Below are 16,171 nucleotides of genomic sequence, written 5' to 3'. Positions count from 1 at the left end.
GCTATGAAGCTATAACACTATAAAGCACTAAATCAAAGTAAGATGATATTATTACTATTATTACAGTCATAAGTACGCTTTCTAGCCGATCCATAATTCTCAAGCCCAGATCTTTGTCAGTACTAGAAGGAACAGAGATATGAATAAAAATGGGAAGAGCTATCCCACCAATCTCTGTAACACATAGAGTATACACTGATTTGGCACTCCTGAGTGTAACACAAAAGGGAATAAGGCAGTCAGACCATGCAAAGGCTTTGGATCTGGCTGCAGACACAAATGCTATAATACCTAGCAGAACAGCATAGAAAAACGGCACAGACTAACACGTCCAGCAGAGCCACAGATGGTAGTAGAGGAATGTTGGAAGAAACTGCGGCATCCCCTAGAGGAGCTGAAAAGCAGCCTGTTCCTTCAGGCCAGTGACAACTCCAAAGACTGCTGCACCCTACAGAGCTTCAGGAAAAGGAAGAATGGCAAGCCACACAACACCTTCTTTTGCTAAAGTACGTGTTCTAGACCGTCTTTCACATGCAATTACCTAATATAGCCATAAATTTCAAAGTACATATATGGTTTTGCAGACAGAAAAAGCGTAATTTCTCCATTTGTTCTGTACTTTATTTCTACTTAGAAATTAAGTCAAGTTTCATAATTGTGCAGATTTTTGGCATAATAAGAAGTGAAGCACACAAATGTAGAACTCTGTTCTAATATAATATAGCCATTTTAGGTATGTTAGATGTTTTATATATTTCAGGCAGGAGCATATCCATTTTTATTTACTATAGCCTATAGATTTTATTCATTTTTGAGAGACAGAGTATGACCAGGGGAGGGGCAGAAAGAGAGAGAGGGAGACACAGAATCAAAGCAGGTTCCAGGCTCCGAGCTGTCAGCACAGAGCCCAACACAGAGCTCGAACTCACAAACCGCGAGATCATGACGTGAGCCGAAGTCGGATGCTTAACCGACTGAGTCACCCAGGTGCCCCAAGCCTATAGATTTTTTAAATATCAATATTGTAAGACAGCATTTTGATAAATCATCTTACATCACATTTTTAAAGCCTAAAAATACATGTTAGAGTTTTATATTAATTCTTTTAACATGGCACTTCAAAACCTTGAGCAGAATTATGTCTAAGAAGCTTTCTTCAGGTTAATTTCCACTGTTCTGATTTTGTCCAGTAGAAGGGAAGATTATGCACACATGTGCATATTCACCATTCAACACATTAGCAAAATCCTTTTCCTGTATATATACTAACATTCATTTCACCTAAACCATGTGAATTGACAACTACTTAATTCACTAACCTCTGACTGTGGAGGTTACTCAGGTAAATGTTCAATCTGAAATTTAATTTAAAAGCCTCTTAAAAACGCAACACAGAAAATGAAAAATAAATTGATGCACTCTTAACTCTAAATCATACTCTCTTTATGTCAAGAAGTGTTGACAATACCAATTTCAAGGTCATTGTCAACTTGGAAAATCATTAGCAAATAAAATATGACTTAATTGAAGCAAACTCAGCATGGAGCTGCATTATTTTAAGTGAATGTTGTAATATAACTTGAAGAAGAATTACTAACTGCCACTCCCATTGACAATAAAATGTATGAAGAAGGGGCTATGCAACTTTTCCACCACATCTTTTCCATAATTAAGTATGGAAATAGGATTTGTGAAGAATTAAAAGTCCCAAAGTGCATCAATTCAAACACTAATGGACTGCTCTCCAGCATGGCAGCACATAGGTATTTCCCAGCATGTTATCATTAGCAAATGTCAGTGCCATAATTCCAACCACAAACGTTTGAAATTTCAAGCTTGTGAAATCCACTTCTGGAAAGTAGACTTCTAATGGTTACCTGGACTTTTCTTAAAAAGGGAGAGAGAAATAGAGAACCTATATTTTATAATTCAAATGTTAGAAAGAGACAGAGAGAGAGAACCTAAATTTTATAATTCAAATATTACACAAAGTAATTTATACATACAATTTTTCTTTACTGATTATATATGCAGCTAAAATGTATCATTTGTTGGCTAGAATCTTATATAACTCTTAATTTCAGAATTTCTTCTCTATTTAAATGCTATGTAAAATACCTTCAGCAGATGTTATTCACCACATCAGGGAAGAATCACAATAATTACACATCTATTGGATTATTTTTCTTAATTTTCTATTAATACATCTAGAAACTGAGTCCATATATTATATTATCTCAAAAAGTAGCTAAGGAGATATATAGAATTAACAGAAATTGGGTAAGACCTAAATGAACATTACTACAGTATCAATTTCATAGTAGTCTATAGGAACATGTTGGGTTTTTTTTTTTCTGAAGGAAAAATAAGAAATTTTACATGTAAAAGTAATGTTTAGTCATATGTGGAAAAGGTTTTGTACATCTAGGTAAGCTTGGAGGCATGATTTTGGTCTTCGAATAGATGATATATTATTCCAAAACAAAGAAATAGTGTCTGTGTGTGTGTGTGTGTGTGTGTGTGTGTGTATGTGTGTGTGTGTGTATGTATATATATACATACCATATGTATCTATATACCATATTTATATACCATATATGTATACATACCATATATATACATATCATATATATATACATATATAACATGTATATATGTATCATATATATATACATACTATATATATAGTGTACATATACATATAGTATAATTTTTCAAAAGAATAACCATCTTAAGATATAAACAGAAATCAGAGAACTGTTTAAGCTAAGGCCAAGGATCTATCATTATTGTGAAAAAAGTTTAAGTAACCTGGCCAAGAACAAATAACTCTTAAGTGGTAAAGTGAAGAAACAAACCCAGGCAGTATACTCCATTACACTACCTCTCATAACTTTTTACCTTGGACAGCATATACTGCTATTAAACCACAGGACTTCCATTAATTTCACAGCAATTTTTACAATATTTATTTCCATTGTTCTTCTAAGCATCTTCCTCAAATATCTAGGATACTGGTACTCTCTGTTGATGAAGACTAATTATTTTGACATTATTAACAGGATGATGGGATAGTGAATGCCTAAAAAACCAGGTATGGCATTGAGAGAGCAAAATACTCATGGGACAAAAGACCCATAGTCAGAAATAAATGGGAAATCTCAAGGTGAGAATAAGAGACACATCTTTAACTCACAATGTCCTTATTCTCCATATTTCCAGAGGTAACCTCATTCCAAAGCATGAAGCCGTCCATGAGGTCTTAAAACATCTATATTTGAATATAAAATGTTATCATTTTTATTATGTTCCATAATCAGTAGGAATCAGAGGAGTCACAAGCTAAAAATTAAATAATACTGGCTTACGCATTTACCATTATCATTGTTATTTCTTTGTGTGGACTTAAATTACTCTCTAATTACCTTTCATTTCAGCCTGAAGGACTGCCTCTAGTATTTTCCTTAGGAGAAATACCAGAGAGAAATTCTATCAGTTCCTGTTGGTCTGGGAATGTCCTAATTTCACCTTCAGTTTCAAAGAATAGAATTCTTGATTTTTTTTCAGCACTTTAAGGCTATCATCCCACTGCCTTCTGGCCTCCATAGTTTCTAGTAAGTCAGTTGTTAATTTTATTGGGGAATTCCTTGTCCCTTCTCTTGTTCCTTTGACTGTTTCTCTTTGTCTTTGGCTTTCAACAGTTTGACTGTAATATATCTCTTTACATTTATCCTGTTTGGAATTCATTGAGCTTCTTTTATGTGTAGATAAATATTTTTCATCGAATTTGGGGTGTTTTTAGTCATTACTTCTTCAAATATTCTCTCCACTCCTTTTTCTTCTTTCATCCTGAGACTTCCATTAGGCATATGTTGCTATGCTTGATGGTGTTCCAAAGTCTCTAAGGCTATGTTAATCTTTCTTCATTCTTTTCTCTTTTGTCAGACTGCACAGTATCAATTGATTTGTCCTCAGGTTTGCTAATTCCTTCTTCTGTCAGTTCAAATCCATTACTGAATCCCTCTAGCAAATATTCATTTTCATAACTGTCTTTTTCAATTCTAGAATTTCTATTTGATTTCTTTCTATAATTTCTAACTTTTTATTGATATATTCTACTTGGTGAAACACTGTTCTTATATTTTCCTTTAGTTCTTAGTTCTTTAGACATACCTTCCTTTACTTCTTTGAATATATTTAAAATAGCTGATTTAACAACTTCGTCTAATAAGTCCAACATACTGGCTTCCTCAAGAACAGTTTCTATCCATTGCTTCTTTTCCTACATATGGGCCATATTTTTTTGTTCTTTGTATCTCTCAGAATTTTTTGTTGAAAATTGCATGTTTTAGATAATAAAATATAGCAATACTGAAAATCAGAATCTCTCCCTGCCACCTAAAGGTTTGTTGTTGTTTGGCTAGTGATTTTCCTAGACTATCTACAGATTCTGTATTCTTTGTCATAATGTATCTACTGAAGTCCCAGCCTGGTTAGTGAGTGGTCAGGTAATGGTTGGACCAAGGTTGGACAAGGCATTTCTTTAAATGCCTTGAACCAATAAGTCTCCAACCTCTGCAGAGGTACTCTTTGCATGTGTTGGGGCACACCTTCAATGTTCAAGTACACAGTTTATAAGTCTGCCTTAGTCTTCACTTCCTGCCTGTATAGAGCCTCAAGGTCACCTACAGGTAAGAGCTTTGTACTTTGTCAACTCTGTTTTTGCAGTGATGGGTTAACTACGAAATTCCTTTGAGTGTTTTACAGGATTAAGCAAATAAATATATTGAGAATATTGGAATGATAAGTTTCTCAAATATGGAAAAGGAAAGCCTAGAACAAATCTGTGGTACTAGACTGGAATTTCCTAAGAACAAGACACTCTCTTTTATAACCACAACATAGTTATCAAAATCAGGTATCAGCATAAACTCAAAGTTTTTAATATAAAGATCAATAAAAAGTAAGTATGAATCTCTAACTCATCGACTGATGGCCTGGAGCAGTGACACCTCATTAGCAATGCATGTACATAGTATACTGATCTTGTTTTGAAATACCATTCTCTACTAAATGGAAGTAGGAGGGTTCCTTAAAGAAATGTCTGATTCCAAAGCTGGGGCAGGGAAAAAAAAATAAGTGTACCTGAAACATCTTATTGTGCCAAAAGGTAAAGAAATGCTAAAAGAATGATAAGGACATGTCAAAAAGACACTAGGAATAGCTTAAAAGGACTCCTAAGGATCAAATCTGAGGTAATTTAAACCTCAAAATAAATAATGACAGTAATAAATTGTAACTCTTTGAGTAAAACAGGAATTCATTAATCTATACCGATATAAATGGGAAAGATAAAGCTCTTCTTCATAATAAAGTGCCAACAAATAAATGTTAAAGGAAAGATGGAGTTATAAAACCACCATTTGAGGAGCGCCTGGGTGGCTCGGTCAGTTAAGCATCCAAATTCAGCTCAGGTCATGATCTCCCAGTTTGTGAGTTCCAGCCCCCCATGGAGCTGTGTGCTGACAGCTCAGAGCCTGGAGCCTGCTTCGGATTCTGTGTCTCCCTCTCTCTTTGTCCCTCCCCCACTCACACTCTGTCTCTCATCTCTCTCAAAAATAAATAAACACGGGGCGCCTGGGTGGCTCAGTCGGTTAAGCGGCCGACTTCAGCTCAGGTCACCATCTCGCGCTCCATGGGTTCAAGCCCCGCGTCCGGCTCTGGGCTGATGGCTCAGAGCCTGGAGCCTGCTTCCGATTCTGTGTCTCCCTCTCTCTCTGCCCCTCCCCCGTTCATGCTCTGTCTCTGTCTCAAAAATAAATAAAACGTTAAAAATAAATAAATAAATAAACACTAAAAAAAAAAAAACACCATTTGATAAACACAGTAAAATTAATTTAGGCACCATCAAAGGATATTAAACTAGTGAGTGTGATGAAGAAAATAATATCTATCCTTAAAGTAACTCCCACAAAACATCTATAATTTTTAAAAAAAATGGTAACTTTACAGTAGATAAAACTGAAAGACATCACCTCAAGTTAACATCACCAATCTTGGGATAAGCAGACATCCTGTGCCTGAGAAGGAAACATCACTTTTGTAGTACTCCTGCCAAAATATAAACTTACTCTAATCATGTGAATATGCACAAATCCCAAATTAAGAAATATTCTACAAAATAACTAGGCTGTACTCTACAAAAACTCAAGGTTACAACTGACAAAGACTAAAGAACTGTGCTAAATTAAAGGAATCTGAAGAGACACGACAACTAATGGCAATGTGTAATACCAGATTTGACTCCAGAATAAAATTATTTAAAAAAAAAAAGATATCATTGAGATCATTAGCATTTATTTTAAATCTGTAGATCAGATATTAGTATTATGTGAATGAAAACTTCCTGCTTTTGATAATTACATTGTGGTTATAAAAGAGAATGTCTTGTTCTTAGGAAATATACATTGAAGTATTTAAGAGTAAAGGGACATCATGTCTTAAATGTGCCCCCCAATTCTTTGATAAAAATAATAATATAAATATATAGGAAGAAAAACTGATAAAGCAAATGTGATAAAATGTTAACTGCAGAATCTGAGCAAGTTATATGGTAATTCTCTGGACTATTCTTGTAACTTTTCTATCAGTCTGAAAATATTTCAAAATTTAATTTTTTTTTTTAAAGAAAAGTAATAGGGCACCTGGGTGGCTCAGTTGATTGAGCATCCAACACTTGATTTGGGGTCAGTCATGATCCCACAGTCGTGGGATTGAGCCCCATGTCAGGCTCCACACTGAGCATGGAAACTGCTTAACATTCTCTCTCTCTTTCCCTCCGCCCTTCTCTACCTGCCCCCAAATAAAAAATTTTAAAAAGTACTAACTGAGAACAATAAATGAATTAGATCCACATGGTTAATAACATTAAGTCAAAAAACAAGCAGCCTACATACCAGATGATACCATTTACTTAAAATTTTTAAATCACACAATATATATTGTTATTCATGTATGTAATATAGATTCAGTGTTTACTTTGGCAAAGGAAAAAGAATGGAAGGAGGGAAACTGGGTAATTATGTTTAATGTTACTATGTTATATGTGATGGTGGGTCCTCCATGAGTATCTGTTATTTTTGTTTACTTCATTTTAGTTTCAGTAAAATCAACATACAGTGTTATATTAGTTTCAGGTGTACAGTGATTCCACAATTCCATACATCACCCACTGTTCATCATGGCAAGTGCACTCCTTTTTTTTTTTAATTTTTTTTTAACATTTATTTATTTTTGAGACACAGAGAGAGACAGAGCACGAGAAGGGGAGGGACAGAGAGAGAGGGAGACACAGAATCCGAAGCAGGCTCCAGTCTCTGAGGTGTCAGCACAGAGCCTGATGCAGGGCTCGAACCCACGAACCATGAGATCATGACCTGAACTGAAGTCAGCCGCTTAACTGACTAAACCACCCAGGAGGGTGACAAGCACACTCCTTAATCCCCATTGTCAATTTCACCCATCATCCCACTGACCTCCTCCCCTCTGGTAACCACCAGTTTGTTCTCTACAGTTCAGAGTCTGTTTCTCACTGCTTCTCAGCCTTTGGGCTAAGATCAAGTGCAGAGTCAGTTTCTTAGTTTATCACTCCCTTTTTTTCCCCTTCACTCATTTTTTGTTTCTTAAATTCCACAAGTGAAATCATATGGTATTTGCCTTTCTCTGACTTACTTAATGTAGCATTATACTCTCTAGTTCCATCCATGTTACAGCAAATGACGAGATTACATTCTTTTTTATAGCTGAATACTATTCTATTGCGTATATGTATATATATATATATATATATATATATATATATATATATATATCTTCTTTATTCATCTATCAATGGATACTTGGGCTGCTTACATAATTTGGCTATTGTAAATAATGCTGCTATAAACATGAGGTGCATGTATCCCTTTGAATTAGTGTTTTTGTATTTTGGGGGTAAATACCTACTAATGCAATTACTGGATCATAGGGTGATTCTACTTTTAACTTTTTGAGGAACCTCTATACTGTTTTCCACAGTGGCTGCACCAGTTTGCATTCATGGGTATCTGTTATTATGTTTGTGCTATTCTGTGTGTAATTATATAAATTATAATTAATATATTTTAAAAAAAAACTTTTCACAATTCAAAGTATCTAAGACCCAAAATGCCCCAGTATAGCCACAAACCAAATGGTTTCTAAAGGTATTTGGCCCTAAGCCCAAAGATGGACATATATACAAACAAAAAACTATAGAGTATTGAGAGTAAGAGTTAAGCCAAATCTGAGAATACCCGTTCTTCACCCAAGGTGTCTCTCTCTTCAGCCTCTCCTCAAGTCTATGCTTAATTTTGGTCATTTTCCTCATAAGGATTATTCTTCCAGATTTCATAAAAGTATAAAAATACAGCAGGTCCAAAGCACTATGTACTTCAGTCTTGTAATTAAAGAAAAGTTCCTTACCTTTTTTAACAACCATTTGTGGAATAAATAATGATTACACTATCAGATTCAAATTCCTTTAGTATAAAAATTCTCATTTCCCTTTCAAATTCAGGAAAAGAATATCTATGTATCGCATATGATTATACATTGTAGCAGAGACTTCTAGTAAGTGAAACCTGTTTCCTCTTCTTCCTAGATATAGTTAGACTATATTTACCAGCCTCCTTGGAAGTTAAGTATGGCCATGTAACTGAACTTTAATACCCAGATTTGGCCACAAAATCCTCCCACTAGCAGTGTGATTTTCCCCTTCTGCCAGCTGGATACAGATGAACCGAAGCCCTTTGATGATGAAAGTAACAAATGGAATAAGCATGCATCCCTGAATCTCTACATAGAGGAAAGTCTCTTGTCCACAAGGAACACTCATGTGAGTGAGGAAAAAAAGAATTTCCGTTAAGTTAAGCCATTGACATTTGAGGGTCTATTTATTACTGCAGTTAGGGTTACATTAACTAACAGATGCATAATTATAAACAATCTTCCAATTTTTAATAGGAAATGCATCATACTTACAAATTGAGGTTTATAGTATGCTGGACCTAGTGTGCTGTCACTAGCAGGTGGAAAATGTTTTATAATACTGCCATCCTCATTAATATCATATCCATATGATCGTCCACAAGAAGGAATCGAAGGAACATCAACACTTCTGGAAACTGTAGGTGACCTTGAAAACTTCTGTAAGAAAAACATTTTCTGTTATTTGCTTGGAAGCAAGAGAAAGAATGAAGAACCAAATATTAAAATTACTAAAACGCAATTATTAAATATTGACTTAATAAGTTTCATAATATAAACCAAAAAGGTTTGTTCTATGGAAGTAATTTAAAGGAGTAAATTCAAGTTTTACCTAATCATATAAATTAAGATAATACATAATATTACTATTAAAGCCACCTTAAGAGGTAAGGAGTCCCTCTACCTTGGCTCAGTTATTTATCTTGCTTAGTAAATAAGTGTTTCTCATGCTTAGAATAGGCATTCACTCCTACAGTCACATTCCCAATCACCAGTTCCAAGAGGTTATTTACGCCATGCTATCATAACAGCTGCCAGGCAAAAATGAACTTCATAGTTTTTTTTTGTTTTTGTTTTTTACGTTTATTTATTTTTGGGACAGAGAGAGACAGAGCATGAACGGGGGAGGGGCAGAGAGAGAGGGAGACACAGAATCAGAAGCAGGCTCCAGGCTCCGAGCCTTCAGCCCAGAGCCTGACGCGGGGCTCGAACTCACGGGCCGTGAGATCGTGACCTGAGCTGAAGTCGGACGCTCAACTGACTGAGCCACCCAGGCGCCCCTGAACTTCATAGTTTTGTGTAACATTTCCTGGCTTCATTCCTTCCCACTTCCCAGTTCCAGACTTATCTCCATATTACCTATGCCTTGTATAAATATCCTAATTATGCTGACTAGATAGCAAGGAAAAGGTCTATGACATAATACTAAATGGAAATAGAAAGTAGACTTGATGACTATAGGTACATACGATATATGAATTATACATAAGTATATATAGAAATATACATAAGTCATTTAATGATAAACTGAAAGGAGCTATGCAAAAATTAACAGAATTCTCAAAGTTAGAGCCAGAAGTTTTAGGGTGATTATCCTTTTTTCAAAATTTCCTTTAATGTAAATTTATAATTCCTGTAATATATATTTATAATTTAAATAAAAACAAAAAAAAAGTAACATATAGTAGAAATACTAGTATAAAATATAGCAAATAAAATACCGGCATTTAAATGATTTATTTATCTGGAAAATTACTTATTAAGAATATATTGATAGGGCACCTGGGAGGCTCAGTCAGCTAAGTGCCCAACTCTTGATTTTGGCTCAGGTCATGCATGATCCCGTGGTTCGAGGATTTGAGCACCACATTGGGCTCTGTACTGACAGTGACGACCCTGCTTAGGATTCTCTATCTCCCTCTCTCTCTCTCTGCCCCTGCCCTGCTGCCTCTCTCTCAAAACTAAATAAACATAATAAAAAAACTTTTTAAAGAATATATTGATCCTTTGTTGTTTCTGAATAAATAAATGCTATAGTTGAGTACATGCATGCCCAACAGACAATTATGATATAAACATACTATCACTGGCAGAATTTTACTTTTTTTTTATTGCTAGAGACAACTATTAAGTAGTTTCAGTGACACTTATGAGACTGATTATCAAGTTAAAACAGGAGGTATTGAACGGCTTCTGCTACTTTCAAAAATTATTTGCATAACGTCAAGGCTTTCCAAAATATATCCCCTACCTCCTTCTCCATCCTCTTCCTACTATTCTCCCTTATATCCTGTACTACAAATATTCCAAAGAACTTTGTTCTTTTCCAAACATACCTTGCCATTAAATACCTCAATGTCTTTATTCAGGTGGTTTTCTCTACCTGGAGTGTTTTTTTTTCCCATTCTTCTTACCTATTTAGTGAATCATTCTTCAAGATCCAGTTCGATTGTGCTATGACTACTCCCTCCAAAAACTCTCTACGTTGGGCTACTAGTAGACATTTTATTATATGTTTATTAAAATACCAACGCATCAACTGTTTTGTACTGAATTACATTCATTATTTCCCTATTAAAATATAGATCCCAGAGAGCAGTGATTTGTCTTCTATGTATTATCAGTGCCTAGCATTATATCTAGTATTCATAGTCACTGAAAAAATGTCTGATATTAGTTTCAAATGCACAACACACTGATTGACAATTCTATACATTACACAATGCTCACCACAATAAGTACAGTTACCAAATGTCCCCATACAAAGTTATACAATGTTATTGACTATATTCCCTATGCTGTACTTTTCATCTCCATGATTTATTTATTTCATAACCGGAAGGATTCAAAAAAGAAGAGAAAGAAATTCCTAATGTGTCAGTTAAAAAGCATTCATAAGTCTGAAAAAAATGACTTACTACTTTTCAAAAGAAAATACCACACAGTGTCACAAAGAAAATGCAAAAGATTAATGTCTAATAAGACAAGTACTTCCTTCTTAAAAAGACAAAAAAAAACAAAAAAAATGTATGATAAATCCTTACATAAGTAAATGAACATTTACTTTGTCCCCCCACACAAAATAGCTGATATTTAAATATACTTAAAGGGGCGCCTGGGTGGCTCAGTCAGTTAAGCGTCCGACTTCTGCTCAGGTCATGATCTCATAGTTGGTGAGTTCAAGCCCCGTGTTAGGCGCTGTGCTGACAGCTCAGAACCGGGAGCCTGCTTTGGCTTCTGTGTCTCCCTCTCTCTCTGCCCCTCCTCTGCTCATGCTCTGTCTCTGTCTCTCAAAAATAAGTAAATGTTAAAAAATTTTAATAAATAAATACAAACCTTAACATCATTGTCATTGCACTGACATTATTCAACTGAATAGTTAGCCCTAAAATATGTTCCCCTAAACAAAGCTAATTAAAATTTAATTAATATGAGCTATGTGAAGGAGTTAGAGAAAGAGGAAAGACAACCACTCTAAATAAACCATGACCAAAATCTTCTAGATTATTTATTTTAAAGGGGTAGGACTTTGGTGTAAAAATTATTACAGAACACCAATGTACCTTTTCAAACATATCACCCGCTAGTCTCCTACACAAATTTTTTACTCCACTTACTATATAAAACATTAAATCTTTTCTATTTTAACTAAAAGAAATATCAGAAGCATAATTTAAAACAGAACATACTGATTGAAGATGCTCTTTAACCTGTAGTGCTTTTCTATTCATGATATCTGATGCTCCATGATAAAACTGATCATAGCTTGCTGGTCCTGGACTATCTGAAACAAACTTCTTAAAACGCTCCTCCCGGTTTTGTAGACTATGGCCTCCTTTTATATTACACTAAATTAGAGAGAAAAATATGAAATAATTTTAAAAAACATTTTATAATTAATACCTATTTGGTAAATTTTACATATTAATATGAACAAACAGTTTTAAAACCCAACCTGAGAGGGTTAAGCCTCTTAACGAAAGACATAGTTCTAGTAAAAGGGGATAACAAGAGAGGATGACAATTATAGTTTTAATTCTGACCTCAAACTAAAATTTACTGTACTTAGGACACTCTAAGAGAATACAAAACTCAGTTTTATAACAGGAATCAAGACAAAGGAATCTTCAAAGTTGTACAGCAGGAATAAAGAGTATGTACTAACAGGCCTCTGGAAAATATGCACCTCTGAAATGAGCTTAAAAAAACTGGTAATCAGGGGCACCTGAGTGGCTCAGTCGGTTAAGCGTCAGATTTCGGCTCAGGTCATGATCTCATGGTTCATGAGTTCGAGCCCCGTGTTGGGCTCTGGGCTGACAGCTCAGAGCCTGGAGCCCGCTTCGGATTCTGTGTCTCCCTCTGTCTGCCCCTCTGCTGCTTGCATTCTGTCTCTTGCATTGTCTCAAAAATAAATAAACATTAAAAAAAATTTTTTTTAAACTGGTATTCACACTGCAGGGAAAAATCAAACCTTCCAAGCTTGTTTAGGATTAATTATTTTCGTGACTTATTTTTTGGCTACATCTAGGGACGTTTATGTAGGCTTACTGGCAACAGCATGGGTTTTTGTTTGATTGATTGTTTTTTGTGTTTTTTAACAGCTTGGTTTTATCTCAAATTAGTTTTACACATTGTTTTTTGCAGAATAGGTACAGGGAGGAATCTCCCACAGCTCTCCATGCCACATGTCTGGATTCTCTGGAATCAGAAAATTATCAACTCGGTAATAGTCAGTGAATTCAGATAAAATTCCATCATATTAGTTTCAATTAACAGTCATAGTGTAATCATTTAAAAATGGTTCATAGTAATAGTGGCATTTGATTAATCAGATTTTTTTAAGTTATTCACTTACCAATACATACTCATGGTATATGTCAGTTGTTCATAATCACTATTAATTGAGTCTATCTCTAGTTTGCATCTTATTCAGCTGCTTTCAGTTTTTTTAACATTTTTTCATTTTTAAGAATGAGAGAGAGGATGAGTGGGGGAGAGGCAGATAGAGCGGAAGACATAGAGTCAGAAGCAGGCTCCAGGTTCTGAGCTGTCAGCACAGAGCCCCATGCGGGGCTCGAACTCACCTACCCCTAGATCATGACTTGAGCTGAAGTCAGATGCTTAACCAACTGAGCTACCCAAACGCCCCTGAGCTTTTAAGAAATACACAAAAGAGGGGCACCTGGGTGGCTCAGTCAGTTAAGCCTCCAACTTCGGCTCAGATCATGAGCTCCCGGTTTGTGAGTTCCACCCCCGTGTCGGGCTCTGTGCTGACAGCTCAGAGCCTGGAGCCTGCTTCAGATTCTGTGTCTCCCTCTCTTCTACACCTCCCTTGCTCACCCTGTGTGTGTGTGTGTGTGTCTGTCTGTCTCTCTCAAAATAAATAAACACTTAAAAAATTAAAAAAAAAAAAAAGAAATACACAAAAGACATCTTATGTTAAAAAAATGAATCAAAATTATATTTTTAGGTCACCAATTCACTACTTAATAACTGTTTTAATGAGATCATAATCCCTATGTTGAAAAGAGCTTGGACCTATAATGAAAAGTAATGATTTTGCAAAAACACTAACAAGTTAGATAAAAAGTAAAATCATGTGAAAGGAGAACATCTCCTCAAAACTTAATTATTTGAAAGCCATTACTATAGTCTCTATGATCTTACATTTCACACTGCAGTTTGAATTTATATTGAACTTCAACAGAAGACAGTAAAATTAATCTGATTTTTTAACTGGTAGAAATTAACCAAGAATTTTTTTCCAATTATTCATATTTCATAATTACCAATTCTACTGATTTTACAAGAGTTTATAAAAGGAACTACATGTCAGATAAATAATGCAAAAATTATATTATGAGGTAACTATATATTTTATATGAAAATCTGTGAGAAAAATAGCCTTACTACTTCTTGTGTACTGTGCTTTTGTCTATATGCTATGGTTACTTGATGAATTACTATATTGCCACCAACCTCCCAACAATAAAGGTGGCAGAGTCTCATTTGAAGGGTGAGACCATGCACTGTATCACATACAATATCCTATCATTCAGCTCTAGTGAGATGTATTTCTCAGATCAAAAGTAAAACAGGGGGGCCTGGGAGACTCAGTCGGTTAAGCATCTGACTTCGCCTCAGGTCACGGTCTCACAATTCGTGGGTTCAAGCCCCGCATCGGGCTCTGTGCTGACAGCTCAGAACCTGCAGCCTGCTTCGGATTCTGCGTGTGTCTCTCTCTCTCTCTTTGCCCCTCCCCCCTCACACTCTGTCTCTCTCTGTCTCTCAAAAATGAATAAACATTTAAAAAAAATTTTTTTTAAGTAAAACAATTTGGACATCTATTACTAGGCCTAGGTAGCAAGAAATATGAAATATAACTATTTATCTACATCCACAGAAGAGATCTCCACATCTAGAACCAACCTTACGTAGCAAGAAACAAGATGGTATCTGCCATGCAGAGACAGGTCACAAACTAGAACAGAATTAGAACCAGGAAAACATAAGTGAAATCTGAAATGACCCTTTGGAGTGGGATTCATTCTAGGAAACAGGATCTGAACAGAATAAGGTATACAACTTAATAGGCTAATAAAATAAAATAAATTAAATTAAATTAAATTTCATTTGAAGTCTCCAAATAATATTTACTAAGTAATTGCTAATAGAAAGCAACATTTCAACCTATGCTTCCAAAATAAAAGTATTAAAATAAATTATTAATCACTTGCATTAATCTCTAATAAGATTATCCCTTTAATTATTATTCAGTATATTAATTATTTACAGAATTAGTATGCTAACTATGCCACATCACAAATGTATTTCCTAATTCACTCATTTAAAATAATGAACTTTAGGGGCGCCTAGGTGGCTCAGTCGGTTAAGCGGCCGACTTCGGCTCAGGTCACGATCTCGCGGTCCGTGAGTTCGAGCCCCGCATCGGGCTCTGGGCTGATGGCTCAGAGCCTGGAGCCTGCTTCCGATTCTGTGTCTCCCGCTCTCTCTGACCCTCCCCCGTTCATGCTCTGTCTCTCTCTGTCTCAAAAATAAATAAACGTTAAAAAAAAAATTTTTAAATAATGAACTTTATGTTTTAAACTGTGATAAATTCACATTTCTTGAAGTTCTAAAAGTTCTGTAGGAATTTAGCCTAAAACTACCAAAAAAAAAAAAATTCAACAATTGAGTAAATAAGTCATAGTCATCTTTTAAATGAAGGAAATCAATCTTCTCTTGGCATTTGTTTATAGTTTTAAGAACAAAAATAGAGAATACTAGAACTTTTTTTTTTTTAGGTCAACTATTACATTAAAAAAATTACATTTTCTAATTCCTTATTCTTGAAATCCAAGAAATAAATTGGAATAAAATAAAGTCTGATCTAAATTGCATTTTGCATTATTTTACATGTGGAATTCACTAAAATCAGTATTAATAAAATATCCCAACACCCTCATATTTGTCATATTTAACAAGTTTGAAATCTATCTATTGTATATTTTATTCCATTCCCCTCTTCGAAGAGTGGAGTTACAGTCTTTATAAAGCACTACTGGTAGAACTAGCAAACCCATAGACCCATAATACACTGGCCATA

At 35.0% G+C, this 16,171-nt stretch overlaps 1 protein-coding gene across 1 annotated transcript in view; it reads right to left on the bottom strand.

Annotated features, from left to right (window-relative positions):
- STPG2 (sperm tail PG-rich repeat containing 2) overlaps positions 1-16,171 on the bottom strand; it is a 614,851-nt gene that overhangs the window by 586,425 nt on the left and 12,255 nt on the right. The window contains exons 3-4 of the mRNA XM_053901392.1: positions 12,255-12,413; positions 9,061-9,225 (exon numbers count right to left, since the gene is read on the bottom strand). Coding sequence (XP_053757367.1) covers positions 9,061-9,225; positions 12,255-12,413 — 324 coding nt within the window. The remainder of the gene's footprint in view (positions 1-9,060; positions 9,226-12,254; positions 12,414-16,171) is intronic.

The sequence above is a fragment of the Panthera pardus genome, unplaced genomic scaffold, assembly GCF_024362965.1.
Source record: "Panthera pardus isolate Hobbes unplaced genomic scaffold, ASM2436296v1 HiC_scaffold_13, whole genome shotgun sequence".
NCBI classification, from domain to species: domain Eukaryota; kingdom Metazoa; phylum Chordata; class Mammalia; order Carnivora; family Felidae; genus Panthera; species Panthera pardus.
Note: the sequence above shows the minus strand (reverse complement) of the source record. Positions and strands in the feature narration are given on the sequence as shown.